Source organism: Hemicordylus capensis, chromosome 2 (assembly GCF_027244095.1).
Source record: "Hemicordylus capensis ecotype Gifberg chromosome 2, rHemCap1.1.pri, whole genome shotgun sequence".
Taxonomy (NCBI): domain Eukaryota; kingdom Metazoa; phylum Chordata; class Lepidosauria; order Squamata; family Cordylidae; genus Hemicordylus; species Hemicordylus capensis.
In genome coordinates this window covers 244,475,436-244,502,865 of record NC_069658.1, presented here as the reverse complement: position 1 = coordinate 244,502,865, position 27,430 = coordinate 244,475,436, and the positions used below count along the sequence as shown (strand labels likewise).

Here is a 27,430-nt window from a genome sequence, read left to right as displayed (position 1 = left end):
AATGGCAGCTGAGTAGTGGCCCCAGAGATATTTCCGTTAACCAGACCAGATGGTCTGAGGACTTCTGGGGATACTGTATTCCAGGAAAGGAATCAACCTAGTACAGACACTCCATGAGGTCACCCAGCTAGAGAGGATTCTTGCATGAGGAAGTCTGTTCAATGCAAAGCAGAGTCATTTCAGGCTATCCACACAGACTGCCTCCCTTTCTACATTTTTCTCCCCTCTTCCCTTCCACACTGGAGGACTGCCTATTAGAAATCTGCAGGTTTAACCTCTTCTCTTCAGCTCACCTGTCTGAGCTTTGTTCTTGCTCTGAACTACAATGCCCAGAAAGCATTGCAAATCTCAAAGAAATGGCAAACAGCTGTCTCCTTTTAACCTGTGCAAAGTATGGGGGGTGGAGGTACTTAAGTCACTGTCTGCTCTTTGCCATGGATTTTACAGCTTCTTCTTCCCTGGGACTGAGAGGTCCTGTCAATCTGCCTTCCTTAGCTCTGTGGGAATTTGGGTAAGTGGAAAAGTGGTGGAGCTCCTAAGAAGAGAGGCAAAGCAAAGGACTCCCTGCTTGGAGAGGGAGGAATAGTGGCAGATGCCTAGCCAGAATCCTCTAGTAGAAGTAGAAGCAGTGGGGGAGCTTGTGCATTTAACATCCTTGGAAGCAGGAGAATCCCTTTGGTGGTGCCTTCTATGACAAAGCTCTGTGAAAGCAGCACCCTGGAGCCCCAAAAGGGAGAGAGAAAGAGATGCAGTTTCATTATTGATTCCATACCTCTGACTTTGGTATTCAAAATGGCCCATACAGGCTTCCTGGAGAATGTCAACAGGAATGAGGCTAGGTGACATCTGGTGGACATTAAATACTTGGCTTGCTATTACCAAATATAACTTTAGACAAAACCTATCACCAAAAACTCCTGAGTAATCTTAGCATTTGCTGGGTCAGAAGATTGCTCCTCTTTTGGATTAGCAAATGGAGGCTCCTGGTTCAAGGAGGAAATGCCTCTGAAAAGCAGTGGTTGGAGAAAGGCAGGGAGAGGAGAGATGGAAGTCCTGCATTTGGACTCTCTGGCTGGTGAGCAGGGGTGTTCTGAGCTTGGACTCCCTTTGTTCTGATCTAGCAGGCCTCTTCTTGGGTTCTCCAGGGTTCCCACGGCCAGTCTAGTATACCTTCATCCAGGCCGCTACATCATGGAGGGGCTGCTCACCCCTTGTGTCTGACTAATCCTCCATGTTGATACAGCTGACCTTACAAAAGAGACTGCTAGATCCCCTTCATTAGTCAGAAGCAGAAGCCCCCAATGGAGGCTGAGATGAGTGATTGTGTATATGGCTGCATTTGCATGTAACTGGGGACCTGATTTGCTGGGACATGTGGTTTTCCCACTGTTGCATGCAAACGTAGGCAACTCCAGTTCTTCCTCCAAGGAGCCCAGAGTGGTATGTACTATATCCTAAAGTTTCTCCTCACAACAACTCTGTGAAGTAGGTTAGGCTGAGAGAGAAGTGACTGGCCCAGAGTCACCCAGCAAGTCTCATGGCTGAATGGGGATTTGAACTCGGGCCTCCCCGGTCCTAGTCCAGTACTCTAACCGCTACACCACACTGACTCTTGTCACCTAGTGAATGTGTGCTGATGGCCAGGCAGATCAGACAAATGGTTTTGACTTGATAAGCAGTAGAATGTCCAGGGCTTATGTAACACATTACAGCCTTTATCTCAGAGCAGCTCATGTGAGGGAGAAAATGCTGAATCATCCCTGGTGAGCTGCCTGGCTGGGTGTCTCATAAAACTAATCTATATTTCCTGTAGAATTAAAATGCTGCTGCCCCACCCCTTATCAACAGAGCTTGAACCTCCCTGCGCTTGGGGTGGAATCCCAGGGAAAACTCTCTTTTGCTATTGGAGAAGTACAAAAACATTCCACATGTAGGCTCACACGTTTTGAGGGAACTGATAGCTGCTGAGTGCTTCAGGACACTTTTGCACCAGAGAAATCCCCTTTCTGCATTCCCTTTTTCTTGCATTAAAACCCCACTCTGAGAGACTTGTAGAAAGAAAAGAACAAACATTTTTATTCAGTTACTACTTACAGCTTCTGTTTGAAACTTTTAGGTTTTAAATACACTCAATACACTCAAAATACTTAGTAGGTTACAGAAACAGGATTTCTTAGGCTTCAGTTTCAGGTTACATTTAAGGGTAAAGTGTGCAACAAGTCGATCTCAACTTCTGGCTCCCACAGAGCACCATGGTATTTTGGGGTAGAATACAGGAGGGGTTTACCATTGCCTCCTCCCACGCAGTGTGAGATGATGCCTTTCAGCATCTTCTTATTACCCGATATGATTTAGGAATGCTTAAAAGTTTATAGAGTCTTTTGCAATGCCCTAGGTGGCATGGGCGTAGGCTAGTGTATCTTCATGAAAACAATAAAAGAACAGTATCAGGAATATTCAAAGTATGCACACAAAGAAATATAAGTTTCTTGTGCAAAATCTAACAAACTGTTCCCTATGCTGAATCCCCTTTTCCTTGAAAACTCGCACATCACCTGATGAGAATCAATCATCCAGCAATCCAGTCTTTCAAGGATCTGCAGTGATTCCATGAGAGAAACCTCCATGCTGGCTTTGACCATGAGGGGTCAAAAACTCCAGCCCCCTCACTAAGCCTTTCCCCACCCGCTTTTCCAGCACGGACCACCCTTCTTGTTCCCAGAATTCCCAGTAACCGCTCTCTAGATTCCACCCACCTGGTGTACTGATGGACTGCCCTGGAGTTCACCAGCCTGTCAGCCAAGACAAGGGTTCACTCCCTCTTAACTCTTTAGAGGGAGGGGAGGCTGATCACTACAGCTTGTAAGGGTGGAACATTGAAGACACTCTCCAGCTTAACAATACTGTTCCTATTGTACCTGTATAATGTTGGATTTGTTCAGGATTTCTAAAAATGATTCGTGACTCACCTGTGAAGCTCAGTTGCTTCACTATACTCATTCTCCTCCATTCCAGTTTTCCAGGAAGAACCACAACACACTAACCTGGACCATTCTTCTTTATTCTGGAGCTTCCTAGAGTCTGAAGCTATTTTTTTAAGGTGACCTATGGAGGATCAAAGCCCCACTGGCGCCCCAGCAGGAGAAGGGTTGGAAGAAACAGGAGACACCCCTCATGACTTCCAGGCAGGGATTTGGGAGGAATGCCTGCAAAGCAGACCAAGAGAACAGGTGAGAACAGGTGAGGATCAGACCCAGGAAGCCAAAAGGGAGGAGTTCCTGGAGGGAATGGAGGGACTGAACATGCTCACAGAAGACTCAGGCTGGCTGAAGGCAAAGGCATTGCTGCCTTCCATGGAGTTAGAGACAGAAGCCTGCCAGCCTCCCCCACAGATGCCGGAGGGGGCTTCACTCTGCAATGATCCTCCAGCATACTTGGCTACATCCAAGCAAGACACTAAAGCCTGTCAATCTAAGAAAGAAGGGGCCGTGAAGTACCTTTCTGGAGAGCAAACACTTCACAGAGAAGAGAAAACATATAAATGCTCTGTGTGTGGTGAAACATTCAAGTGGTGCTCACACCTAAGAAGACATGAAATAATGCACAGAGGAGAGAAGCCATATCAGTGCTTGCAGTGTGGAAAGAGGTTTTCTCATATTAGGCACCTCAATTCCCATGAAAGAAACCACACTGGGAAGCCATATAAGTGTTCACAGTGTGGGAAATGCTTCAGGTGGAAATTCGTTCTCACTAGACATCAAAGAATCCACGGAGGGGAGAAACCATATACATGCAGGCAGTGTGGAAAAAGCTTCACTCAGAAAACTAATCTCACTAGACATCAAAGAATCCACACAGGGGAGAAACTATATACATGCTTACAGTGTGGAAAAGGCTTTGCTCTGAAACAGCATCTTACTAGACATCAAAGAACCCACAAAGCGAAGAAACCATAGACATGCTTGGAGGGTGGAGAGAGTTTCTGCCACTTATAAACCCTTCATGGATGTCAAAGAGAGAGAGATTATACAAATACTTGCACGGCAGTGAGTGCATAGGTGGTTAATTGAGCAGTAATGAACACAAGAGAACACACACAGAGAACATAGGAGAGGAAACTATTTGATTATGTGCAGTGTGGAAACCGTACAGGCTTCACAGGGGCAAACTTTCAGTCAGTTTGTCCCAATACAATTTCAAGATTTAACTTGGAATGTACATTGAGCAGCCTGCATTTCTGAGGCTTGGAAGGTTCAGGATCAGTAGCAGGGCCTTTTTAGTCATGGTTCAATGAGGAACTCATTCATCTTTTAAAGTGTTGTGGTGGTTTTAGCTGTGCCCTTTAGTGTGCTGAACTCAACATTTTCACATGTTCTGATTAAATGGGGGGAGAAATGTCGTAAGTGAAGCTTTTTCCATTGATGGAGTAATTGCAACTACCATCTTCTGAGAGCTCTGGGCTTTCTAGCATTCATCAGATTGTAATGAAGACTTTGTTGGAAGGAAAGGACTTTGCGCTGTCTCTTTGCCTCAGACAGTGGAGGACAGACTAGTAAGTCAGAGGGCTAGAAGGTCAAAGACATTTGGTCATCACTTCCTGCTGCTCTGATGCTATCCCTTTGAAATGTAGATTGCTAATCTTAGGGGATTCAACTTCCTTCCTCCTTCTCTCTCTTCCTACCTGGCTGTTGACCTTGCAACATGGCAAGTCTCTTGCCCTGCACCATATGTGCAGAGAAGATGGTGAATCCATCTGCATCCATTTAGATAGATAGATTAGAGATCCTAAATCCTCACTTTCTTATCTAGAATGGAGTTCCTTAATAAATACCTTTTATATTGATTTGAAACTAGCAATTGGCTCCAAGTTACTTTACTCTTAGCACACATGCATGCATAACTAAATCCGCTGTGTTTGTGCCTCTGTGCACTCTGCTATATTGAAAAAGGGATTCTCTCACCACAGAGAATTTCCAATAGGTTATGGGCTCCAGCCAGTTATGGGAGCAGTATTTTGAGCTGCGTGTGCTGCAACTAGATAGTTAGGTTTGTTCCAGGAGATCCATTGAGATCTAGCGTGGACACTTTGAATTGCTAATCTACAGCAACTGCCTTTTGGAGCCAGTGAGCATGGCTGCATACCTGGAGGGAAAACTCAGGCTTACCATCCTGGAAGCGGATAATTACTTGGAATGGAAGACTCGACTGAAGATTGCACTGAAAGCAGAGGGACTCCACCAAGTTACTGAGGAAGACCCGCCGCCAGATGGAACCTCGGATGCTGAGAAAAAGGAGAAGGAACTCTGGCTAATTAAGGACCGAAAATCACAAGCGATGATTGCAGCTTCCGTGAGTAAAACTTTCCTTTATGCTATTTGTGATCTTGGAACCTCAAAGGAGATGCTAAACAAGCTAGATTCTATGCATATGAGGAAAGGATGGGCATACACGTTTAATTTACGCCGAAAATTGCAAGATCTCCAATATAAAGATGGGGACTGTTTCTCTACTTTTATTGGGACTTTGGAAGATTTCTTTTTCCAATTTAGACAAGCAGGAGAGGAATTTACAGAGAGTCAAAAGCTGGAGACTCTGTTCTTGAGCTTGCCTGCTTCCTATAGCACTATAATTGGGCAATTGGAAACCCACACCAATCTAAACTTTGAAAAGGCTGTAGAAACATTGTCTTCGGAGGCAAACCGAAGAAACCTTTTAAACTCACGCTATGAAAGTGAACTGGCTAGCAACTTTGCTCTTAAAGCAACAATTGATCATTCCAGACGTAACCCGAGATGGGGAGGGAATGCTGGAGGAAATGCTGCAAGAGGGAACCGCATGGGCACCTCATATTTGCATACAAAGAGAGCCGATTTCACCAGAGAAACTCAGCCCAGAGAGAGAGGTCACATGACCGCCAGTGCTGAAATGAGGTCAGCTGGAAACAAAGCCTTCAGGTGTTTCCTATGTAACGAATTTGGCCACCGGGTGGCGCATTGTCCCAAGAATCAGACCAGGAGGTCTGGGAATATCAGTCAAACAAAGGAGAATGAAAATAGAGATTCCAAGTATACAGACAGACATTTCAACAAGAACTATAGTGTTAATTTAATGAAAAATAATGAAAAGCTGATTTTAGATTCTGGGTCATCTGTCCATATTTCTAAAAATCTAAGTTTCTATACTGAACTGTTTGATATTCCTGAAGAGACTGTTTATTTGGGCAATAATACTACAATTAAAGCAAAGAAAAAGGGCGAAGGAATTGTATATTGCAAATTGCTGGATGGATCTGTTAAACCATTTTTTCTGAGAGATGTTTTGTATATCCCTGAATTCTCAAGCTCCTTGATTTCAATATCCAAGCTAGAGCAACAAGGCTGTGAATTGTATATTAAAAATGGACAATGTGTTGTTACCCAGAATGGAAAAGTTTGCCTTGTGGGCTCGGAATTTCAAGGTCTTTATCATGTGGAAGAGCAATTTACAGACAGAGAAAGACCAGCCCAGTCCAGACCTGAGGCATACCAGCCTAATGTAGTGAACCTAGCCAAGTTGTGTGAGCATGGAAACTGCTTACAATTATGGCACAGAAGACTAGGACACAGAAGTTTTGAATCAATTCAAAACATGAAGGAACAGGGATTAGCTAATGGCATTGATTTTGTACCATGTGACACTGTAACTAACTGTGTTTCTTGTCTCGAGTTCAAAGCAGTAAACAAGCCATTCCCAAAGCAGAGTGAAAGGAAGACGAAAGGACCCTTGGATCTGATCCACAGTGACATATCTGGACCACTACCAGCAACCATAGGTAATCATAAATATTTTCTAACTATAACAGATGATTTCTCACGATACACGTGTGTTTATTTACTGAAGGAAAAATCAGAGATGCTGGAGAAATTAAAACAATATGTGGCGATGGCAAGCAACAAATTTGGCTGGAAGCCAAAGATCCTGCGCACAGACAATGGAGGAGAATACATGTCCAATGCTACACAGCAGTTCTTAAGAGAACATGGAATTGTGCATCAAACTACGGTGCCTTACTGCCCGCCCCAAAATGGAATCGCAGAAAGAATGAACAGAACTCTACTGGACATGGTAAGATGCATGCTTGCTGACGCACACCTCCCACAGAAATTCTGGGGAGAAGGCATCATGACTGCTACATACATACACAACAGAATGAACACAAAACCTATTGAAACAACACCTTATGAACTTTGGCATGGTCATAAGCCGTCCCTGACGCATCTGCGTGTCTTTGGAAGCACGGCTTACTCATACATCCCAAAGGAAAAAAGGACTAAGTTAGGGCCTAGGGCCACAAAAGGGATTTTTGTAGGCTACGCAGCACAATCCAAAGCCTACAGAATTCTGGATCCTGACACCAACAGGATAACCATAAGCAGAGCAGTGTGTTTTGAAGAGGATGAAAGAGCTACACCTTCAGAGGGGGCCTACACTGAAGCAAGCAACCAGACCAAGCACCCTGATGACTGGATTATGCTTCCTGATCTCAGAGGAACTGAGGAGGAGGAGGAGACAGCAGATCCAGATCCAACCACACTTGACACAGAGACCCCCAGCGATCCACCAGACGCACCTGAGGTGATAGAAGAGACCACAGAGGGTGAGGTGAGGCGATCAACGCGCTCAAACAGAGGTGTTCCAGCTCCGAGGCTGTCCTACCTCGCAAGAACAGCGGAACAACCAGAACCTTCATCATGGGAGGAAATATCCCAGCTACCACAACCAGAAGCCCAGAAGTGGAAACAGGCTGCAATTGAAGAGCTTGAGGCTCTACAGAAAAACAAAACCTGGACTCTTACTAAGTTACCACAAGGAAGAAAAGTTATTGGCTGCAAATGGGTTTTCAAACTCAAACATGATGCTGATGGTGAGATTCAGCGCTACAAAGCCAGATTAGTAGCAAAAGGATATTCACAAAAATATGGAGAAGATTATGATGAAACCTTTGCACCAGTGGTTAAACATACCACAGTAAGGACTCTGTTAAGTATTGCTGCTAGCAAAGGAATGCATGTTGAGCACCTAGACGTGAAAACTGCATTCTTGCATGGTGAACTAGAAGAGGACATTTACATGCAACAACCACCAGGTTTCTTACAGGAAGGCAAAGAGGACTATGTATGCAAACTGCAAAAGAGCATTTATGGTTTAAAACAAGCTGCCAGAGCATGGAATATAAAACTGAATGATATGCTGCTTCAAGCAAACTTCAAAAGAAGTGAAGCTGATCCCTGCCTGTACACGAGATGCAGAGATGGGAAATGGACTTACATTTTGGCGTATGTTGATGATTTGATTTTTGCCTATGAAAATCCAGATGACAGCAAGGAAATAATGGATCATCTGAACAAAGAAGTGGAAGTCAAGCAACTTGGCAACATTGCACACTACTTGGGCATTCAAGTACAAAGAGAGAAAGATGGAAGTTTCCTGATCAACCAAGAACAGAAAATTAAAGACTTGATAAACTTGCTCAGACTGGAAAATGCAAATCCTACACCAACTCCAATGGAAGTGAACTACATAAAGCAAGAAGATCAAACTGAGCCACTATCTGACAACCATAGATATCGTGAAGCATTGGGTAAGCTTTTATACATTAGTACACTCACTAGGCCAGATATTAGTACAGCAGTTGGTTTACTTTGTAGAAAGACTGCATCACCAACAGTCAAGGACTGGAATGCAATGAAAAGACTTGTTAGGTACCTAAAGGGTACTGCACACTTTAAGCTCAAGCTGCCAGCTAATAGTGAACCAAAACTAGAAGCATACGTAGATGCAGACTGGGGTGGAGATATAACAGACAGGAAATCCACCAGTGGTCACATAATTTTCTATGGAGATGGAGCGATAAGCTGGTCAAGCAGAAAACAAGACATAGTAGCATCATCAACCACTGAAGCGGAATATGTATCAGCTGCACAGGGCTGTCACGAGATACAATGGCTGTGTCAACTACTGAAGGACCTAGGTACAGATGTACCACAGCCCATACCAGTGTATGAAGACAACCAAAGCTGCATTCAACTCTCCAAACAAGAAGATGTAAAGAGGAGTACCAGACATATTGATGTGAAGTACCATGTAGTGAGAAGTCTGCAGAAAGATGGACTAATCAAGTTGCTCTACTGCCCGACAAATGAAATGCTCGCAGACTTACTCACTAAGCCACTACCAAGACCCTGCTTTGAAAAGCTGAGAGAGAAAATGAATATTGTGAACTGAGTCACGAGACAACGAGAGGGGGTGTTGGAAGGAAAGGACTTTGCGCTGTCTCTTTGCCTCAGACAGTGGAGGACAGACTAGTAAGTCAGAGGGCTAGAAGGTCAAAGACATTTGGTCATCACTTCCTGCTGCTCTGATGCTATCCCTTTGAAATGTAGATTGCTAATCTTAGGGGATTCAACTTCCTTCCTCCTTCTCTCTCTTCCTACCTGGCTGTTGACCTTGCAACATGGCAAGTCTCTTGCCCTGCACCATATGTGCAGAGAAGATGGTGAATCCATCTGCATCCATTTAGATAGATAGATTAGAGATCCTAAATCCTCACTTTCTTATCTAGAATGGAGTTCCTTAATAAATACCTTTTATATTGATTTGAAACTAGCAATTGGCTCCAAGTTACTTTACTCTTAGCACACATGCATGCATAACTAAATCCGCTGTGTTTGTGCCTCTGTGCACTCTGCTATATTGAAAAAGGGATTCTCTCACCACAGAGAATTTCCAACAGACTTTTCTGAAAACTGGCCAATTCTACATCTGATCATATCCTCAATTCTGTATCTTGGAAAATGCAACTTCAATGTGAATTTGTGAAGCATAAAGAAGAGTTGGAAACACTTTCCCTACAGAACTCAGCTGCAGTGAAACAGAAATATGTGCTCCATTTAAAGTTTTTTTTCATATCAGTATTTGAATGTATTTGTTCTGCTTGCAAATAAAGTAAGATGCATTTTTCTCAGTCTGTATTAAAGTGGTCCTTGTAACAATCCTGTATCCAAACACTATCAGCAAGATTTAATCTGGGCATGGTGGCCATCGTTTCTTAGAGAATGTCAACAGCTATGAGGCTAGGTGTCATCTGGTGGACATTCAATACTCACGTTACTACGACTAAACACACCAAAGGCTCCCTGAGGAAGCTTAGCAATTGCTGGGTCAGAGGATGGCTCCACTTCTGGATTAGCAAATGGAACTACCTGGTTCAGGTGGAAATGCCCGTGAAGAGGAGGGAGAGAAGTCCTGCATTTGAATTTTCTGGCTGGTGACCAAGGCAGGTGGGAGTTTGGACTCCCTTTGGTCTGATCTAGCAGGGTTCTTCTTGGGCTCACACACAGCCTGGTTTTGAATCCTCTGTCTCTAGAGGATTTTGCTGCTCCATACTGAAGGTCTACAGAGCTCCCATTCCATCTGAACGCATAATCGGAGGATACATTTGGCTGGACTAGAGTTGAGGGAGGGAGCTCCTCCCTCTCTTCCTCCATGTTTGGCTGTGAGGGCTGTCCTTCAAGTAAGAAGGAAGCCCACACAGCCAGGAATGGAGACTTCTCAGTTTGGCGGGGGGTGGGGGTGGGAGGGCACATGGGAGGAGAGGTCTTGTGGTAGCAAGCATGAATTATCCCTTTTGCTAAGCAGGGTCCACCCTGCTCAGCATTTGAATGGGAGACTACATATGTGAGCACTGTAAGATATTCCCCTTAGGGTAGGTGCCTGCTCAGTTTAGCCACACACAGCCCTCACTGTTTTTGTTCTACAGCTTCCATAATCCCCAGCCATAGTAGCCAATAGCCAGGGATTATGGGAGTTGTATACCAAGGTCTGAAGGAGGGCCGAGGTTAAGCAGGCTTGCCTTAAGGGCTGGGAATGCTCTGGGTAGAGCACTTGCATGCAGAAGCTTCCAGGTGCCCTCCCATCCCTGGCAGCAATAGGGCTAAGAGAGACCCCTGCCTGCAATTTTGGAGAAGCTGCTGTCAGTCTGTGTAGAAACTACTGAGCTAGATGGACCAATGGTCTGGCTTAGCATAAGGCAACTTCCTATGTTCCTTCCTATCTATGTTCCTATGGCTAAACCCAGGACAGGCACAGGTGTTTTCATCTATAAGAATTCATTATTTATATTTCTAGAGATCACTCTTCATCTACAACTGATCACATAATTTAAAAAATGGGATATATTTTTCACTCTGTAAATTTAAGACCACAATCTAAAATAAAAATCAAGTTACTTTATACATGAATCCTCCGGTAGAGCTGCCACCAGTCTCCTATGGGACAAAATTAATATTAAAACCTTCCCTGTTCTATCTAGAACCAGGATGAACTCAACATATAGCCAAAATGCCTTAAACCCTCTTTAAAGAGCATATAGCCTCTACATAGGGAGACAGAACGGACCACATTTCCAGCCAGATTAAGTTTATAACAATCCAAAGCTAGTTTATTTAAGTAGATATATCAAGTAGGAACGTTCACAGGCAAACAAAGCAAAGTGGTAAAAATGTACAAGCGAGATCCCTTTTTCCCTATCTGGTGTGAATCAGGAGGGTCTCTAGCTCTTGCTTCTCAAATTGCAGTTCAGAAAACAAAACCTTGCATCATGGTGAAGTTTGCACACTCCCAGGAGCCAAGCAGCCTGGTCTCAACTAAGAATGCTAAACTAACACCAAAGTAACATGTTGGAAACCACAGCCTCAAGAGTTCCTCCCCTCACCTAACTTGAGGTTAACTATTTCCTCTTGGAGACAGGCAAAACAAGAAAAAGCTTAATGTTTCTCCCTCAAGGTAGAGTTTTCTGGACAACAGGAGCAAGATTCCTGTTCAGAGGACCACAAAAGATTCTGAGGGGTTTGGAAACCAAGTCCCAGGAGGCCAGTGTGGCCAGCTGTGCTTATTCTGCCCGACTTCCAGTCCCTGTTTGCAGTTGCATCTGCAGGCTTGGAGATTGCACTTTGGATATGCTCAGGAGCATCACAGTAATATGAGTTCTCAGTTTATGGTACATGCAGACAGGCCACTTAGTTGGCAATGGGCTAGTCACCCCTAGATTTGGCTACGAACAAAGCAAATTGGAATGGGGATCAGATGCACCCCACCTCTCCCTATGCGGGAGTCCCAGCTAAATAGACTTCAGAGCTAACTGTAGTGAGTTAACTGGCATCCAACACCATTCTGAATGCAGAGTGAATGATCTTAACTCCCCTCATCCTCTCACAAAAGATAATGGTATTCAAACAACACGCTAACATGTTGGAAGTGAAGGACTATGCACTGTCTTTTGTCTCAATGACACAGGAGGACAGACTAGTGAGTCAGAGGGCTAGAGGGTCAAGACACTGGTCATCCCTTCTCTACTTCTCTGGTATTATCCCTTTGATATGCAGATTGCTAATCTTAGGGACTTCCTTCCTTCCAGCCACTTTCTTCCCCTTCTTCCCTTCCCTTCCTTCTACCTTGCAACATGCAAGCTCCTCTCTCCCTGCACCATGTGTGCAGAGATGCAGAATCCATCTGCATCCAGCTAGATAGATAGATTAGAGATCCTAGCTCCTCACTTTCCTATCTAGAATGGAGTTCTCTAATAAATACAGTTTATATTGATTTGAAACTATAAATTGGCTGCAAGTTACTTTACTCTCAGCATACCTGCATGCCTAAGTAAATTCCGCTGTGTTGTGCCTCTGTGCACTCTGCTATAATGAAAAAGGGATTCTCTTACCACAGAGAATTCCCAACACAATGCTCAAAGCCTTAAGACAGATGGAAAACAGTGCTTTGAATGGAAAAAAGAAACCCCTGAGAACTATTCTCGGTGGAAGCTTCATTTCTTGTCTGTATGCAGGTCAACCCAGAAAACCACAGAAGTACAAAAAACTAACATGTCTGGAAGAGCCTTAACACTCAACACTTGTAGTAGAAACAGCCTCACATGTTGAAATATAATATGAAAGCTGCAAAACAACTTGAATACAAAGAAAAACAGGAAGAGTATTGCTCAATAGGGAAGAGCAAATTGAAATAAACACCTTTGGCAGCTTTCTTCTTGCTTAGAACAACAGTTTCCAAAAAGCATTGCAAACCCTTTTTTTTATTTTTTTATTTTTAAATTTCTATTAGGTTTGCAATGCTTTCAAAGAAAGAAGTGGTCTTACCCTGCCACATTTAAGGTTGTCTTTTGATGCTGTTTGTTTGACGTGGTTAAAAGAATAGATAACATTAAGAAATCCCAGAATACTTGATCTGGAAGGTTTCGATAGAAGGTTTGGATGGCATTCATATCTGTGGTACAATAAAAGTAAAGTGCATCAAGATTTTCTTAATCACGATGTAAGAAGGAGTCTAATGAGAGTGTGGGTAAAATATAAAAAATGGTTGGAATCTAAAACTCCATTATGGCTATCCCCGATAGTTAACGATTCATTAACTATACAAGTCAACCATTGCTATAGTAATTCAAAACATATATCCTACACATTGCAAACTCGACTTTACTCTACCTAACCTGCTATTATTACTAAATTTCAAACCCTGCTAAAAAATCGATATTATAAAAATAGTTCTTTAAGCATAGTAAGAATGGTTTCCAATCTTCTTTAAAACATTCCAACTTTTCATCCCTTATCAGTACTACAAGTTTTGCCATCTCAGCATATTCCAGAATTTTTATCAACCAATCTTCTTTTGAGGGCATTTCATTATCCTTCCATTTCTGCGCATATACTATTCTGGCCACCGTGGTTGCATACATTAATAATGTTAAATTTCTTCTGGAAAACTTTCCTTGCATTATTTCCAGTAGGAAGGATTCTGGCCTCTTAGGAAATGTCATTTTAAAAATTTTCTTCAACTCATTATATATCATATCCCAAAAGGCCTTTGCCTTCCCGCAAGACCACCACATATGAAAAAAAGTTCCTTCACAATGTCCACATTTCCAACATTTGTTTGGAACATTTTTATACATTAATGCTAATTTTTTGGGAGTCAAATACCACCTGTACATCATCTTATAATAATTTTCTTTTAAAGTATAACATGCAGTGAACTTTAAATCCATTTCCCATAATTTTTCCCCAAGCTGCCATATCTATATTTTGACCCACATCTTGAGCCCATTTTATCATAGTCGGTTTAACCACTTCACCTCTTGTCTCCTCCAAAAGCAACAGCTTATACATCTTAGAAACTAATTTTTCATTGTTTTCATACAGCTCCATCTCAAATCTCGACATTTGATCCTCAAATTCAACTTTAAGATCCTTCTTATAGATTTCATTTAACTGATGGTACTGAAACCAGTTACTAACCAAACTTTCTACTTCGACTGGGTTTTTTAATTTACAGCCCTTTTCTTGGAAACATAACAAATCCCTATAGGTACCCCATTCAGATTGGATATTTGTCTCTTTACGTGCAAAAGCTTCAATCGGTGATAGCCATAATGGAGTTTTAGATTCCAACCATGTTTTATATTTTACCCACACTCTCATTAGACTCCTTCTTACATAGTGATTAAGAAAATCTTGATGCACTTTACTTTTATCGTAACAAAGATATGAATGCCATCCAAACCGTCTATCGAATCCTTCCAGATCAAGTATTCTGGGATTTCTTAATGTTATCTATTCTTTTAACCACGTCAAACAAACAGCATCAAAAGACAACCTTAAATGTGGCAGGATAAGACCACCTCTGTCTTTGAAAGCATTGCAAACCTAATAGAAATGGCAAACAGCTGGTTCCCTTTGTGGAGGATGGAAGCACTTAAGTCATTGCCTGTGGTTTTGAATAAATGCCCCATCTACTGCTTTGGAATAGCTGCTTGATGATTTTATCCTTCCTGGGGCTGGACCCTTCCTCAGTTTTGTGGGAAATGGGGTAAGTGAAAAGCAGTTGCTTCTTCTTCCAAGAGGAAAGAAGAAAAGAAACAAGGGAATTCCTGCCTGAAGAAGGAGAAACAGTGAGAGGTAGCGAGAGAGTTCAATTCCCCCAGTGGTAGGGCAAGAGGTGTGAGAGCTTGGTACCGCTTGCATACAAAGTCCTATGAGGTGGGGTGTCCTTGTGGCAGCACCTTCTAAGGTAAGGCTTTGTGGAAGCAGCATCTTGTTTTCCCAAAACAGAGAGAAAAAGGTTTGATTATTTATTCCTTACACTTCTGTCTGATCTTGGAACTCCAAGCAGCCTATACAGACTTCTTTGAGAATCTCAGGAAATATGAGACTAGGAGTCATCTGGTAGCTATTAAATACTACTTATTAAATATACATTTAGACAAAAGTATGTCACCAAAGGTTACTAAGGAAACTTGTCCATCAGAAAATATTACTGGATAAAGTAATATAAATAGTTGTAAATGTTGCAGTTGTAAATTACATAATTGTAATTGGTTTTAATGTTGTAACCTGTTTTGGGGTTGTTTTTTAATTGTTGTGATTGTTTAATTGCTATTTTAGGATGTTTTAATAGTTAGTAAAAAAATTAATACTGTTTTATAATATTTGTTTTAATTGTTAACCGTTTTTAATAGTTTTGTTTTAATTGTAGACCGCCCTGAGCCATTTTGGAAGGGTGGTATAAACATTAAATAAATAAATAAATAAATAACCAGCCCTCCACTGAAGATATCTGGGGCTCTAAGCAATTCATTGGAAGGCTATGACCCATGCCTCTGCCCCAGTGAGGTGCTTGTAAGGACAAAAGCCCCATAATGGAAATAATTAATTTTGTATGATGTATCATTCAACTCCACCACACCTTCCTGGTCCTGCCTCTGATGTTGGTACCAGAATGGATGTTTTGCTGAGTTTTCCTCATTATGTCTTTTCACTGGGTTGCCTGCCCCTACTCTGTCTGCCACAGATTCAAATATATGACTATACTTTGCATATATGTAGCATTTCTTCATCGTTTCTGAACATGATTTGTCATCCCCATACTGGAGGTCAATTCCTTCCCTATGTTTATTCTCTTCTATTCCAATTTCCACAGGAAGAACCTCAGCACACCAGTGTGGACCTCTCTCATTTATCCTTGAGCTGCCTATAGTCTGAAGCTATATTTAGGAAGTGGCGCATGGAGAACCAAAACCCAACAGGCCCCCCAATAGGGGAGGAAACAGGAGATGGTCCTCATGACTTCCAGGGGACTGCACTCCTCGGTGATCGTACAGCACTATTAGCTACTTCCAAACAAGGCAGTAAAGCACGCCAATCTAAGAAAGAAAGGGCTGTGAGGTACCTCACAAGACAACAAACGCTTCATGGAGCACAGAAAACATATAGATGCTCAGTGTGTGGCAAAACCTTCAGGAGCTGCTCACACCTTTGTAGACACAAACTAATTCACACAAGAGTCAAACTACATTTGTGTTCTGTGTGTGGAAAAACCTTCAGATATCTCCAAATTCTTACTCAACATGAAAGAACGCACACAGGAGTGAAACCATATACATGTGAGCAGTGTGGAAAGAGCTTTTTTCTTATCCAATGCCTTGTTAGCCATTCAAGAACCCACACAGGGGAAAGGCCATACACATGTGAGCAGTGTGGAAAGAGCTTCATTCATAACACTGATTTTACCATACATCAAAAAATCCACACAGGGGAGAAACCATATATGTGTTTACACTGTGGAAAAAGCTTTGCTCGGAGACAGAATCTTGCAAGACATCAAAAAACCCACACAGGGGAGAAACCATATACTTGTTCACACTGTGGAAAAAGCTTTGCTCGGAAACAGCATCTTGCTGAACATGAAAGAACCCACACAGGGGAGAAACGATATACTTGTTCACACTGTGGAAAAAGCTTTGCTTGGAAACATCATCTTGCTGGACATGAAAGAACCCACACAGGGGAGAAACCATATACTTGTTCACACTGTGGAAAAAGCTTCACTCGGAAACCTGATCTTGCAAGACATCAAAAAACCCACACAGGGGAGAAACCATATACATGCTCGCTGTGTGGGAAAAGCTTCACTCAGAAATATAATCTTGCAAGACATCAAAAAAGCCACAAAGTGAAAAAACTATAATCATGCTTTGAGGGTGGAGACACACACCAACCCTTCGTACACATGAAAGAAACCATCAGAGAGACATTGTCCAAATGCTTGCACTGCATTGGTGATTATTTGAGCCATTTAATATTTTTTATTGTAAATATTTTTGTTTTAACAGCAATGTAAACAATTGAGACTAATCGCAGTGTGGAAACAACCACAGTCTCGTCACAGGATTCATTTCATATCAAGGATTCCACACAGGGGTTAGGCACTGCGGAAAAAGCTACACTCGGAAACATCGTCTTGCTAGACATCAGAGAACCCATGAAGTGAAGAAACCATAGACATGTTTGTAGGGTGGAGGGAGTTTCTGTCACTAAACAAGCCTTCATGAACATGAAAGAAGACATAGAAGAGAGACATTGGACAAATGTTCACACTCCAGAAAGAGCTTTGCTGATAAAACAAGCCTTAATGAACGCAAGATGATGTACAGAGAAGAGGAAACCCCTTGACTTCTTGGGCTGCAGAAAGAGTCTCAGTGTCACAACACCTGCTGCTTTTCCCTTCAAGAAGTCCACACAGGTAAAATTCCCATTGGTTTGTCTTATATGGTCAGGTTGGGGCATTCCTTGAGTGTCCTATATTTCTGAGCCTTGGAAGCTTCAGGGTTTGGAGCACTTTTAAGGGGTTGCTCAGTGAGGAACTCCATGGGCTTTTATCATGTTTGGTGGTTTTAATTGTGTCTTTTAGTGCGCTGGGTTCAATGTTTCCAAATGCTTTGATTAAAGGTGGGTTGGGGGGATGTGATAAGTGAAGCTTTTTCCATTGGTGGAGTAATTGCAGCTACAATTTTCTGGGAGATCTGAGATTTCTACCAATAGAGAAGACCCATTAATAAGATTGCATTGAAGGCTGTTCTGTCAATTGAATAGGCCAATTGTCAAACTATACCAGATATTACATCTGATCATATCCCCAGTTCTGAATTCACAAGGAAGAAAAGAAAAGTAGAAAACATTTTCTCCTCCAGCATTCAGCTGCATTGGAACAGATATATTTGCTGCTTTCTACATTTTTAAATATATATATTTGAATGTATTTGCTATACTTATAAATAAAGTTGGATGTACATTTTCTCATTATGTAGTCAGGTGGTCTATGTAACAATCCTGTTTCTAGGCCAATGCTAGTTGCTTGCTAATTGAGCAAAGAGATGCCTTTTAGAAAGTGGTGATTCTCTTTACTTAGCAGGGAGAGAGCAACTGGCCCTATCCATCCCCAGCACAGCATCCCTCCAGTAGTGGTGTGCACTGAATCGGACGGGGGAGGGTGCTCTTATCCCTCCTACCGCGTTTTCCCCACTGGCGGCGCTGTCATTTGAAATGGTCTGGCGGGGCGGCAGTGTACCCAGTGTATACCCTGTCACCTCCTCGGACCGCAAGTGCCTGGTGCACATGTGCATAAGCTGCCACCCCATCAGACAATTTCAAATGACAGCGCTGCCAGTTGGAGAAACACAGCAGGAGGGATAAGAGCACCCTCCCTCATCCTTAAAGATATTCTCCCCACCACCACCTTCGAACTGGCCAAACCACGGGAGATTCAAACTGGTTCGGAGGCCCGTAGAAGGGCCTCTGTACTGGTTCATGCACATCCCTATCCTCCAGTAGCTGTTCCTGGTGTCTATCCTATATTTCTTTTTAGGCTGTGAGCCCTTCGGGGACAGGGAGCCATCTTATTTTATATGAACCACTTTGGGAACTTTTGTCAAAAAGCAGTATATAAATATTTGTGGTCATCTTAGTAGTAACTGCTGCCAGGAAATCCATAACCAGGGTATGATGACAAGAGCTCATCCCTGTTTTTCACCCAACCAAGAGCTGCACAACTTTAGCTCTCCAGGTGGTTGTGGACTGCAGCTCCCATCATCCCCTGTCACAGTGGCCAATACTTGGGTATGAAGGGAGTAACATGCAACAACTGCAGGAGGGCCAAAGTTGTTCAGCCCCGGCCCCAGCCCATACCTGGTATCTGGTAGGGAGACCCTCTCTGTACATGCAGGTGAGTGTGTCATGGTGGCTCAGACTTTTGGAGCTATGGGGGGGGGGGGGCAGGGAGACAAGACAACCTCCCATTAATACCGGGCAGTCCTCCTCCTTCCTCTTCATGGATGTGTAGTATTTGACCAGTGCAATGGGAGGGGCCTTGCACTGGGGTGGGGCAGCTGGCTTTATTTAATTTTCAAAAATTCACATTTGCAGCAGTAGAACTACCTCATCCGACTCCCTTCTGGCTTTCCGATTGCACTAGGCTATCCAGGAAGCTAGAAGGGGGAGGGAAGCTCAATAGCATTGTGCGTTGGGAAGCCAAAGGAGAGGTTCCTCCACAGAGCCGGAGAAGCTGGGAGCTGAATGTTAGAGGTTGTTGATTTTTCCCCACATTAGGTAAAACAGCAGAGCACTAAGGAATGAGCATACACTCCAGTTACAGAGTAGGTAGCAGAGGATGGTTTGGATATTGCAGCTATTTAAAGAAAAGACATGGAGATCCTTGTATGACTAAACACTAAATATTTATTGGTTAAATACACTTAGATAGGAAAGACCTATCTCTAATCTAAAGGACTACATAGTGGATAGGTAAGGAGAGAAAGATGTTTCCATCTGTTCTCTAGGAGGAAAGGAAGAATTGTGACTCAGCAGAGGAAGTGCTGCTGAGTCAGTTCAGGGGTCATAGAGTAGGGACAGATAGGGTGACCATGACTCACTGTCTTTACTCCCAGTGCCCCTAGTGGTCATTAGGATAGTTGGTGCAAAAGGTCGATGCACTGGAAGTTCATCTCCAACACCCCTTCTCATCGCCTGTCGCACCTGGTCATGACTCCCATCTTCTCACAAAGCACCTGGAATCTGTCTTTGGATATTGGCTTGGTTAATCCATCTGCCAGCATCTCTTCTGTGGGGCAGTACCTCAGCTGGATCACCCCTTTTTCTTGTAAGTCACAAACATAGTGGTACTTTATGGGAATATGCTTAGTTCAAGATTTCATCTTCTCCATGTGGGAAATCTGGATACAACTTTGGTTGTCCTCAAACATCACTGTGGGCTCTGGTTCCTCGATGCCAAAGCCCAATAGTAGTTGGTGTATCCATACTGCTTCCCTGCTCGCTTCTCTTGCTGAAACGTACTCCGCTTCTGTGGATGATTTCCCAATGAGTGACTGCTTGCAACTACTCCAAGTTATGGCTCCACCTCCATACAGGAACAGGTGTCCACTTGTGGACTTGCGGTCTGCTCTGTCCTCGCCCCAGTCTGCATCTACATATCCCACGAGTTTTGGATTTCTGTTTGCTGGAATCTCCAATACATAATGTGCAGTGCCTTTCACGTACCTTCCCAGTCTTTTGACCGCTATCCAGTCCTTGTTCGTTGGCACACTCACTTTTCTGCTCAGGATTCCTACTGCTGAGGCAATGTCTGGCCTTGTCACTGTGGCTATGTACAAAAGTTTTCCAATTGCCTTTCTCTATTGATTGTTGGCTGGTAGAGGCTGGCTGTCCTCATCTTGCTTCTAGAAATCAGCATCCATTGGCATTCTGACTTCATTGGCATCTGTCAGTCCCAGGCATTCTAGAAGATCTTTTATTTTCTGTTTTTGGTTGAGAAGGAACGTTCCATTCTCTTCTCTTTCTATTTGGATGCCAAGGTAATATGAGATGCTTCTGAGTTCCTTCACCTCTATTTCCTTGTTCAAGTGTTGAACAATTTCATGACTGTCTTGCCTTTCCTTGTGTGCAAGAATCAAATCATCAACGTAAGTCAGAATGTAAGTCCTCCTATTGTCTCTGAGTCTAGAATATAGGCAGGGGTCAGCGTTTCCTTACATGAACCCTTCCTTAATTGGTTAAGTAATTGATTCAGTTTTTCATTCCATGCTCTGGCTGCCTGCTTTAAGCCATAGATGCTCTTTTGCATCCCACAGTCTTTCTTCCAGTGGGTAGTTCCACAAGTCTCCAAGTCTCATTTTTGTGCAAGGAATCAATTTCTTCCATTGCTGCTTTTCTCCACTTCTCAGCTTCATCAGCTGGCAACCTTTCTATATCTTGCCATGTAGTGAGTTCTTGCATCTCTCCTCCTTTAGCCATGAGTGAGAGTCTGTTAGGTGGAACCCCTTTGTTATGCCTCTGTGGGTGCCTCAGTTTGGGTTCTGGTTGTCCAGCCCCTTCTGAATCTGGCACTGATTTCTCGGTTAGTTCCCTCATTTGGGAGTCAGTTTCAAAGTTTAGGCTTCGGTGGCCCAATTTTCTGTGCCATGAGAAATCACAATTTTTGTGTTGGCCTGGAGCACCTTTCTTATGTGGCTAGGCTACAACACCTGGGGCTATTTAGTTTAGAAAAAAGACAACTGCGGGGAGACATGATAGAGGTCTATAAAACCATGCATGGTGTGGAGAAAGTGGAGAGAGAGAAATTCTTCTCCCTCTCACATCACACTAGAACCAGGGGTCACTCCATGAAACTGATTGCCAGGAAATCTAGGACCAGCTGACCGAAGTACTTTTTCACACAATGCATAATCACAACTTGTGGAATTCTCTGCCACAAGATGTGGTGACAACCAAAAACCTGGATGGCTTGAAGAGGGGTTTGGATCACTTCATGGAGGAGAGGTCGATCAATGGCTACTAGTCAGAGGGCTATAGGCCACCTCCAGCCTCAAAGGCAGGATGCCTCTGAGTCCCAGTTGCAGGGAAGTCACAGCAGGAGAGAGGGCATGCCCTCAACTCCTGCCTGTGGGCTTCTCAGAGGCATCTGGTGGGCTTGTGCAGTAGCACAGTCTACTTCAAAAAGTCCATCATCCCGCATGTGGGCAGTCATGATTAACTCATCACCTTTAGAGATGTAGCATGCTTCATTTTCAAAAATTGCTTTACACCCCTTCTTGAGTCCATGCCCAATTAAAATCAAGTTGACTTGCATCTCTGGCACGAAAAGTGCATCAGTTATCTTAACCTCATAAGTTTCAGCAGCAGAGCCACAAAGTATCTTTGCTGTCCTCTTGCCAGCCATGCTTAGCTTCCTTGAATCTGCTAAGGTCACAACAGATCTGTGGCTTTTATCGAGTTCGATAAACAGAATGCGATCACAGATTATATTCTGGGATGCAACTGAGTCCAGGATGAAAGTGTGACCCTTTGTTGGCTCATTTAAGGTAATGTAGCTTTTGGCTTTGCTCTCCCTTTCAGATAAGCCCTTTGTTGGCTCTTTTAAGGTAATGTAGCTTTTGGCATTGCTCTCCCTTTCAGATAAACCACTTTGTCCGTGCTTCTCCTCCTCCCCTCTTTGTTTGTCACCATGACTCATCCCTGTGTTTACTTTATTGCCATGGTGACCAGGTCTGTGCCCTCTGAGTTTCCCACTCTTTGAATTATATGCTGATGAGTCACTGAGGCTCAAAATTTCTCAGACTGGACATGACAGAATCAACCTTCAGTTCATAGTGAGACAGTTCAAGAGTGACAATTAGGGGTTCAAAACTTTTAGGCAGGGATTGTAGGATTGCCCCAATTAGAATAATTTCATTCAATTCACATTGGTTACTCTTCAAAAGCTTTTGTTAATTTCTAAGATATTTGCTATGTGGGCTTCAAAGTCTCCCCCTTCCTGCAGTTTGCTTTCACATAGCCTTTTATACTGGAGAAGATCTGCATTTGCAGAGACTTGGCCACATTGCTTTTTCAGTCTATCCCACGCTTCTGAGGCTAAATCAGTATCCCCCACATAGATCAATAAATCATCGCTTATACTCAAAATTAAAAGGCCATATGCGTGTCGGTTTTTCTTGTCCCACAAGGCTTGAGCAGCTTCATCTTGGGCTGGCCAGCCCTCCATGAACACTTCAAAGATTCCTTTTGTCATGAAGATCGCTTTCATCTTGAGGGCCCAGGTTTCGTAGTTATTGCCATCCAGTTTGGAAAAAGAAGGAGCCATTCCTGAGTAGGCTGTACCGGGTGGGTGCGGATTATTACCAGCTGTTACCAGCTTAGCACCAGGAATTAGTGTCTCTTAGCAGGGGAGGTAGAGTCATGCCTTCTCTGAAAAAGGCAGCTTGTTTTAAAGTATGGAAGTAAGAATAACTTTTTAAAATCAACTTGATTTTTGATTCATCAGAGCATGGGATTGGCACAGGTTCCGCTGGTTAGCTTAGTGGTTGGGAAGGAGAATTGGACTTGGTTTCCTTTCTGAGCATGGCTACACCATAGTCTTCAGAGCAGTGGAAAAGAACTGCTGATTCAGGTGCTGGAACACGATTGCTAAGAGCTCCAGATGCAGTTCAATGGAAGTAAGTGGAAAGTGATGCACGGTGAAGCAGGGCAAGGGGATCCAACCTGCAGGTCTAGCCATGGACCTGCAAGAAAAGGATCTTGGATGGCTGTAAGGTGGCATACATGTAAGGGCTGACTTAGAAGGCATATGGGGTGTGCTGCTTGTACAGCCTCCCTGCAGGTCTAGTCCTGGACAGTCCCTTCCTGTGTGCTTTGCCTCCCTCACTGGGATTGCAGCCCAGAAGATCCGCCTGTGCCATATAAGAGGTTAAGGCAGCCACCCACCAGGATCCACTCCTAAGGAGCTGTTAACCAGGACCGTGTGGATGGTGCACCACAGCCACTTGGCTATAATACGGTGTGCTGGGCACACCTAGGTAATTCTGGCACCGGGACTGTCCCTGCCGGGCCTCTTGCCACGTGGAACCTCCATTAAAAAAAATTCAGTCACTGCATGGCTGAGGGATGATTGCTGGGGAGTGGGGTGCTGAATAGTCCTTCCTCCCCTGCCCTGGCTCTTGCTAACTCCAAGGTGCACCTGTGCAGTTGAAATATATAATCGCAAATCTGTGACGTCCTCCCCTGCTCGGCTCATCCCCTTGCTGCTACCCCTCAGCTGCACAGCAGCTGAATTTAAAAAAAAAAAAAAAACCTGGAAGTTCAGTGCGGCGGGGGAGCAGCAGGGAGGGAGTGGAGACCCCTCAGCCATTTGGAGGCCCCCCCCTCCATGGATCAGGGCACCAAGATCCAGGGGTTAGAGCACCTCTGGCTGGGCACACCCACTGATCCTAGTTAATCTAGGTTCCAGGGCCAGAAACATTGTTGTGTTGATGCTGCCTCCATAGAAGCATTGCTACACAGGCAGTGGGTGAAACATAGTAGGTGAAACACTGGTGGGTTGGATCCAGCTGCCCCACTTCCATACTTTGGCACATCTTTGTCACTGCCTTTTTGCAGTACTGAGGATGAAACATACAATCTCTGCCCCACTCCTGCATTTTTTAAAGTAAAAGCCTGCTCCCATTACTGGTCTCCTTAATGAGAGGTAAGCCTGACTACTGTTAACAAGACGTCCTCTGAAGAAGGGGGAAACCATAGTTGTGGGAGAAATAAGGTTGTGCATTCAGTCAGGTGGGCTATTAAAAAATGGCCACTATCTGCAAACCTTCGAACACAGCTCTTTAAATGGTCAAAAGTCAAACCTCAAAACCTTAGAGTATGCCTGCATGGCAATCACTGGAGCTACTTCTCTGAAACTCAGCAGGCTTCAGGCCTCAGATGTTTCCTCCACGAATCATATCCTGCAAGGGAAAGGGTGAGGTGACCCTAAAATCTGAAGTGTTTTCATAAAAGCCTCACATTTATCTTCCTGCAGTCTTGGCTCTGTTGTCACAAGGAGTTGACACCGACTTGACAGCACACTTTACTTTAGTCTGGGTGACATCATGCCCTACAAAGAAAGTAACATATCTGCAACTTTTCTCCAGCTCTGAGGCAGGAAAAATGTTGATGAAAAGTCATCTGAACTTGATGGCTATATTTACAGGAACTCCAACACCTATCTACCTGAAAGGTGGTGCTATAATGGACACAGAAGGAGATACCTAACCTGGATTTTTCACCCCACCCTGTGAAGAAATAGAAAATGCAGCCATTTTGATGGGTTTTTCTTTCTTTTTTCAATTTAGGGTCATTTTAGCCAAGAATTGCTGTATCACATTTTTTGATCCAGTACCTATACATTGTATCAAATATGCTTCAAATCAGTTAGATGGTCCACACAAGTTAGCCCTCTTGCACCTCAAACATTCATGCACCACCATCTTGAATCAGGGTGAATGACATCATCACAAACTACACCATTGAGGTTGTATCCTATGTGTCCCTACAGCTGTACCCGATTTGGTTCATATTGCTCCAAGCATTGCAATGTTGATGGTGGGGATGCACACGGAATGTTGGGTGATCTCATAAGCCTATTGGAAAGTAGGCTAATAAAAATGTTAACTTGATTTCTGAAGTGTGTGTGTTTTCTCATGTTTACTCAGAAGTAAGTCTCATTTTCTTCAGTTATATACATGCACAAGATTGCAGCCAAATCATTAAAGGGGAACAATTGGGGGGCAATTCAGGAAGCGCTTAGCCGACAATTAGCAATCACGTCAATAGAAACAAGAGACACTTCCAACTGCATTGAACATTGGCAGCATTCGCACGCCATGTGGAACTGCGGATCCAGTGGGCCTGTGGTTCTGCTCCCCACTCCCGCTGCTCTGCTGTCTGCATTTGAACAACAGGGAGAGTGTCCTCTCAGCAATCAGTAAGACTGCAGAGAAGAGGGGGAGATGACTGTGCAAGTTTCCTTCTTCCATGAAGGACAGCCCACAGAGCCAATCACAGCTGGAGTTGAGGGAGGAGCAATGAAACTCACTACAACCTGAGGGTTGAGATTGGAGTTGAAAGACTGAACCCTCAGTTTCATCACCACACCAAACTGTATTTCCCTGTGTTCAGATGTAATACCCATGAAACGGTTCCGTGCTACACGTTAAGATATATAAGTTTATTGGGTCATTGACCAGCTACATGTTAATGCAGCCATTGTTTCATGGGAGCCTCAAAAGAAGTTAAAAGTAGTGGGAGGAATGCTGTAAAGGTTCGGTGTACTGGAAGTAGATGACAACAGACTTTTTTTTTTTTAAACAGCAGTCACATTTGGGTGCTTGAGAGAGGGGGAGGTACAGATAACCAACCAGCAGTGATCAGAGCCCTAGGCCGAATGGGAAACGGTGCTATGAACATGAAAAAGAAAACCCTGAGAACTGTTCTCTGTGGAAGCTCAATTTCTCTTCTGCATGCAGGTCAATCAAGAAAACCACAGAAGTGCAAAAAAGTAACTTGTCTGGAAGAGCCTTAACACTCAACACTTGTAATAGAAACAACCTCACATGTAGAAATGTGACCTCACATTTCACACATGTAGAAAGCTGAAAAAACAATTGAATACAAAGAAAAACAGGAAGATAATTGATCAATGGGGAAGAGTGAATGGAGACAAACACCCTTGGCTGTTCTGATTTCAGTTCTTTTACCAGGATTCCCAGGTACCTGTGCTTTCTTCTTACTGTGAACTACATTTCCTAGAAAGCATTGCAAATCTCATAGAAATGAAAAACAGCTGGTACCTTTTAATCTGAGCACAGTGGGGATGGCTCTTTTGCATGTACTTTCTATGTCCTTCCTTGGAATAGCTGCTTGGTAGGTCTTTTTCTTCCCTGGGACTGGATCCTGGTTAGTTTTGTGGGAATTTGGGTTAGTGAAAAGCTGTTGTTTCTTCCAAGAGGAAAGAGAATCTCTGCCTGGAGAAAGAGAAATGGTAAGAGGTAGCTAGAGTGTCTGATTCCCCCAGTGGTAGTGCAAGAGGTGGGAGCAGGGGCATAACGAGGGTGGGGCAGGCAGGACACGTGCCCTGGGCGCCATTGCAGGGAGGGCGCAAACTGCCTGCCATGCCCCACCCCCGCCCTAACTGAGGTCTGGCGTGGCGCCCGCCCCCCAGCGAGCACTTTTATTTCGGCCAGCATTTGCTGGCTGAAAGTGTCTATTCCCCTTTCTCTTCCTCCGGAGAGGGAGAGAAAGGAAGAATAGATGCTTTCAGCCAGCAAGCTCTGACTGAAATGACTCCAAAGAGCTTTCTCAAGCTCTTCAGAGCTCAAGGCCACGCCCTCTTTGCGTGTGGTGTCAAAGAGGGCATGGCCTCAAGCTCCAAAGAGCCAGAGCAAGGAGCTTGAGGCCCCTCCCCTTTGCATGTGACATCTAAGGGGCATGGCCTCAAGCTCCAAGGAGCCTGAGCAAGTTCTTCAGAGTCATTTGAGGGCTTGCTTTCAGGCAGCAAACACTGACAAGTGTTGGGGAGGGGGCATCCTAGTAACCTGGGCGGGGTTGCTTGTTCCCATTTGCAAGCACTACGACTGCCTGTCCTGCTGTCTCATCTTATGTTCTTGCTGCAAGTTCTGACCCACCGCAGAGTCCAAAGTAAGTAAATTGCCTGTGCCCCGCCT

General features: G+C 43.8%; 2 protein-coding genes across 4 annotated transcripts; both read left to right on the top strand.

The window, feature by feature from the left end:
- Positions 1-394: 394 nt before the first annotated feature.
- Positions 395-18,185, top strand: LOC128342262 (gastrula zinc finger protein XlCGF8.2DB-like). Of its 3 annotated transcripts, none has more exons than XM_053289399.1 (2): positions 395-511; positions 16,027-18,185. In XM_053289399.1, the coding sequence occupies exon 2, from the start codon at positions 16,111-16,113 to the stop codon at positions 17,071-17,073; it is 963 nt and encodes a 320-aa protein (XP_053145374.1). In that variant the 5' UTR covers positions 395-511; positions 16,027-16,110; the 3' UTR covers positions 17,074-18,185. The 3 variants fall into 3 exon arrangements, 2 of the variants coding, with proteins under 2 accessions (XP_053145374.1, XP_053145375.1); XR_008314874.1 differs by lacking the exon at positions 16,027-18,185 and adding an exon at positions 3,016-3,393 and having other exon boundaries at positions 409-511; XM_053289400.1 differs by lacking the exon at positions 395-511 and adding an exon at positions 14,867-14,916.
- On the top strand, positions 3,600-4,034 carry LOC128342263 (zinc finger protein 501-like). Its single transcript, XM_053289401.1, has one exon. It carries the CDS (start codon positions 3,600-3,602, stop codon positions 3,954-3,956), a length of 357 nt encoding a protein of 118 aa, XP_053145376.1. The 3' UTR covers positions 3,957-4,034.
- Positions 18,186-27,430: the final 9,245 nt, after the last annotated feature.